This window comes from Anneissia japonica, unplaced genomic scaffold, assembly GCF_011630105.1.
Source record: "Anneissia japonica isolate Jap-2015-1 unplaced genomic scaffold, ASM1163010v1 scaffold287785_len535756_cov143, whole genome shotgun sequence".
Taxonomy (NCBI): Eukaryota; Metazoa; Echinodermata; class Crinoidea; order Comatulida; family Comatulidae; genus Anneissia; species Anneissia japonica.
In genome coordinates this window covers 12,937-17,811 of record NW_022696924.1, presented here as the reverse complement: position 1 = coordinate 17,811, position 4,875 = coordinate 12,937, and the positions used below count along the sequence as shown (strand labels likewise).

Genomic DNA, 4,875 nt, shown 5'->3' with positions numbered 1-4,875 from the left:
TGTATATGTATGTATATGTATATGTATATATGTATATATGTGTGTATATATGTGTGTGTATATATGTGTATATGTGTATATGTATATATATGTATGTATATATATATGTATATATATGTATGTATATATATATATGTATGTATATATATGTATGTATATGTGTATGGGTGTATATGTGTATGTATGTGTATATATATGTATGTGTGTATATGTATATGTATATATATGTATGTATATGTATATGTATATATATGTATGTATATGTATATGTATATATATGTATGTATATGTATATGTATGTATATATATGTATGTATATGTATATATGTATATATGTATGTATATGTATGTATGTATATGTATGTATATGTATGTATATGTATGTATATGTATATATGTATGTATATGTATATATATATGTATATATATGTATGTATATGTATGTATATGTATATAGCATAAATTTATTTTATTCATTATTAAGGTACATGGCCTAAGGATAGTCAACTTAATATCTACGTGCATCCGCTATACACAAGACAAGTATTTGTTTTTTTTAGAAATTGAACCCAAGACCTTCGGATTGGAAGGAAAGCATATTAACAACCAATATATACAGCTCCAAAATACATACCGTTAAAACTCGAATTGAAGTCCCCCCCCCCCTCTTTAACTTGCAAAATTTGCCTCGAAAAGAGGCGCATGGGCCTCTTTTCAAGATAGCATAGGCTTCTTTTCGAGATAACAGTACATACACTGTACATGAATTTCAGAAAACAATATAAATTAAATACAAGCTTGGTTATGAAGTAGTTTGTGATTTAATGCCAGTTAAATACACTCCATGATACAGATTGATGTTACAGTGCCCTTATTTATTGTTTTATATTTCAAATTCACAAAATTTACGGCATTCACTTTGAAAAGAACCCCCCTCCCCTCTTTACTTTGGAAAAGTAGCTTCGAAAAAAAAAGCCCATTTAAAAAAGGAAGCCCATCAAAAGTTCAATTCAAAAAAGGCTTCAATTCGAGGTTTTACGGTATGTAAATTCATTAACTGTTAAGGTCTACAAATATAAACAAAACAGACTAAGCTCGGACTGTGTATGTATGTATGTATATATATATGTATACATATATATATATATACATATATATATGTATGTATATATGTATATGTATATATATACATACATACACATATATATATATATAATGTATATATATATACATATATATATATATACATGTATATATATATATATATATATATATATATATGTAAGTATATATGTATATATATCTAAGTTATAGATTCCAGGTTTCAAATTAAAGGATCCACACCTGAAGTTCTGGACGACTTTCACTGGTACTGGGTATTTATATTGCGCCTTTCCCTTGCGGTTTTAAGGCGCAGGCGAAGCCTCACAAATTCAAGAAAACAATGGTAGGCATAAAATCAGTCATTATTCAGGAATACCCCAAGCATCACAATAGTACAGTCACACAAACAACAAAGAAAAATAAACAGATTTGAGATAATCTTTATGTTGTACGTGTAGGAATACGTTGGTCGAGAAAACAATATAAATAGTGAGGAGAAAAACCATAGATACATTTGTAAACAGAGAATAATTTTGAAAATAATTTTATAATTAACTCGCAGCCAATGAAGTTCATTGATGAGCCGGGAGCAGAGTGTCTACGAGGATCACATGAAAAGACCAAGCGAGCAGCATAGTTTTGCAATTTCTGCAGCCTATGAATATCTTTCTTGAAGAGACCACCATAGAGCGAGTTACAATAGTGAATTCGCTATAATACGAGGGCTCTAACTGCTGCATGACACGTAACTTGCTTTGGTTAACAAATCTTCGAATCCTCCACAAGTTACAGTACGCAAATGGTAACGCACATTACTACATAACTTACTCGCATGAGAACTTAAATCCAGTGTGGAGTCAAATGTAACATGTTACGAGCACTATTAGAGGCCTTTATGAGGGATCCACTAACAATAAAGTACAGACAGAATCCAATATATTCTGCTATATTGGCAGTTACAAAATTGATAAATAATGCCGCCTATCCCATGGCACCAAATTAAATAGGTTTGTGCTTTGTAGCCCTTGCCGAAATGCGCGGTATAAATTCCTGTACAATCATGTAGGATGAAAAAGCGGTTAAGGCTGGGGTGCGGCAACGCACAGCCATAACGGCACACTCGCCTATTGTTCTGGTGTTGGAGCAAGTCTTCTGATATAAGGACTATAAACCGTAGGCCTGTACAAAATGTGGGACACAGTACACCTTTTGAGACTAGGGGTTACCCTGGTGTATAATTGTCCATTCAGCCCCTGTTATGGACAGAGAGAATAGCTGGTAGGACTACCTGTTTACCGGTTAGGTCAGACACTTTATAACTACATTATTGGTCATGTGTGTATGTGTACGTAAAAGAATAGTAACAGCGATGCCCTTCAACGAAGAGTTCCTTTTTCAGTTGTGTTAATAAGTGTCTGTAGCGGGATTCGAACGTGCAGCCTCTCACTATCATGGGGAGCATCATACCGTTAGACCATAGAGATCTATACGGTATAGCCGCAAATCGGACCCCATGTGCTCTCATACAACTGACATACGCTCACACATAGGAGCACACACAGTAGAACTCCTAATAAGGGAACACCTTCGGGACCAAAAAAAAGTTTCCCTTTAATGGGGGTGTCACCTGAATTATGGGTATCCCTATTCAGGGAACACTAACCAAAAACATGAAATTGTCCCATTAATAGGGGGTTTTGGCATGTTTTCATATAACGATGACATACAATTCATAATTACTTACAGTAGAATTAAAACTAATTTATAGCAATTTTATTTTTCAAGCAAATACAATTCATTTATTATATGAAATCAGCAGAAATGTAATTAAAACAACAGTAGTTTTGTCTCCAATATTGTTTTATGATACAAGTTAATGAATGAATTAGAATCCTATAAAAGTGCAATGGTTAAGGGTCAAAATTGACAAGATTGGTTTATACAAAGTAACGCATGCAGTATGCCTTACCGATATTCACTCAAAGGATTTGGGGAGAAAATTGTGGTTTATTGCTCAAATTTAAAATTTCAAAATTCAATTTTCAATTTCAATTTCTTCTGAAAACCTCCGGAACAGATAAGTAAAATAGTAAGCCTACAATAACTTTAAAACAATAGAACAATTTCATTAAAAAGAATAAGTTATTCATACATATACCAGAATACTTAAAATAAAACCAAGAAAAAAAATTGGAGAAACTCTCAAAATACAAAATTCAATCAAATCAATAAGAGAAATGAACACCACTTAAACAGATACAAGCAAAACAACAAACCATGAAAATACACCAAACTACTACCAAACAAAGACGGATTATTTAATTAATTCTTTTTGCAATTTTAGTTAAAATATTATTATTATTGTTATTGATATTATTATTATTATTATTATTATTATTATATTATTAAAATGTCATGTTAAAATAACATGACGTTAGGGGAAAATAAAACAAAAGATATTCTCCTTAAGTCCGATTTAGAAAAATTATTATTGTTATTGTTGTTGTTATTATTATTATTATTATTATTATTGTTATTATTATTATTATTAAAATGTTATGTTAAAATAACATGATGTTAAGGGAAAATAACACAAAAGATATTCTCATGTCCGATTTAGAAAAACTATTATTATTATTGTTATTCATATTATTATTATTATTATTATTTATTATTATTTATTATTATTATTATTATTATTATTATTATTATTATTATTATTTATTATTATTACCTAGTCTAACAAAAGCTTGCCCGTGACAAACAGCAGTAGAAAGGTGGTAAAAGTTTGTTAATAAGTTGCTCTAAATGTGTTGATATATAAAGTTGAGTGAATTTTTCTTATTTTGAGACTGTTGAAGTTGTTGTGACACAATAAAAAAAAGTGTCCTCTTAATAGGGGTTATTTGACCATTGGGAACATTCAGAAGGTGTCACTTCCCTTAATAGGGGTGTCCCCTTAATAGGCGTTGGCCGCAGTGTTTAAAAATATATCTCCCCTAGTTTCACGGAAAAGTGTCCCCTTAATAGAGGTGTCTTCTGAATAGGGGTGTCCCAAAGGGAGGGGTTCTACTGTATAATCCTATCAAACAAACCAAAAATGTTCATAACCAGTGTAATAATGTTAATTATTTAATATTATTAATAATTTTTAAATAATAATGATAATAATGATAATGATGATAATGATGATAATGATAATTATAATTATAATAATGATATTAATAATAATGATAATAATAATGATAATAATAATAATAATAATAATAATAATTATCATTATTATTATTATTGTTATGATAATAATATGATGTATGGGCATGTGAGGAAGTGCGTTTACCATATTCATTATATTATGCTGGTAGACATGTATTATTTAATTTTGTTTACAGATGACTACCTACTTACAACTAATACGAGTCAAGTGCATACAGGCAATTTGACATTTGATGACAATGTATATGTGGACAGTAACCTTTCATTGAATGGCACGGTAAATGGAATCTATATTCCAAACAGCCTAGTTTTATCTTCGATTGAAAACCTGCACATCACCGGGAACAAGTCATTTTGGGGGAATGTAACAGTTCTTGGAGATATTAAGATAGCATCCAATATAACCATGAATGAGGTAAGGAAGTAACACCATACAAGTAGAAATGTATACATGCACACATTTGTTTTTCTCTTTTGTGGCGAACTACTAATCAATTTTAAAATAAATGTCAATAATTAAACATTGTTTTTTTAATAATCTTTTCTTTACTCTGA

General features: G+C 30.2%; 1 protein-coding gene across 1 annotated transcript in view; it reads left to right on the top strand.

Moving 5' to 3' along the window:
- LOC117102171 overlaps window positions 1-4,875 on the top strand; it is a gene marked incomplete at its 3' end in the record, with an annotated part of 31,559 nt that overhangs the window by 14,189 nt on the left and 12,495 nt on the right. Inside the window, 1 exon segment of the mRNA XM_033242374.1 lies at window positions 4,497-4,735. Within this exon segment, the coding sequence (XP_033098265.1) occupies window positions 4,497-4,735 (239 nt within the window).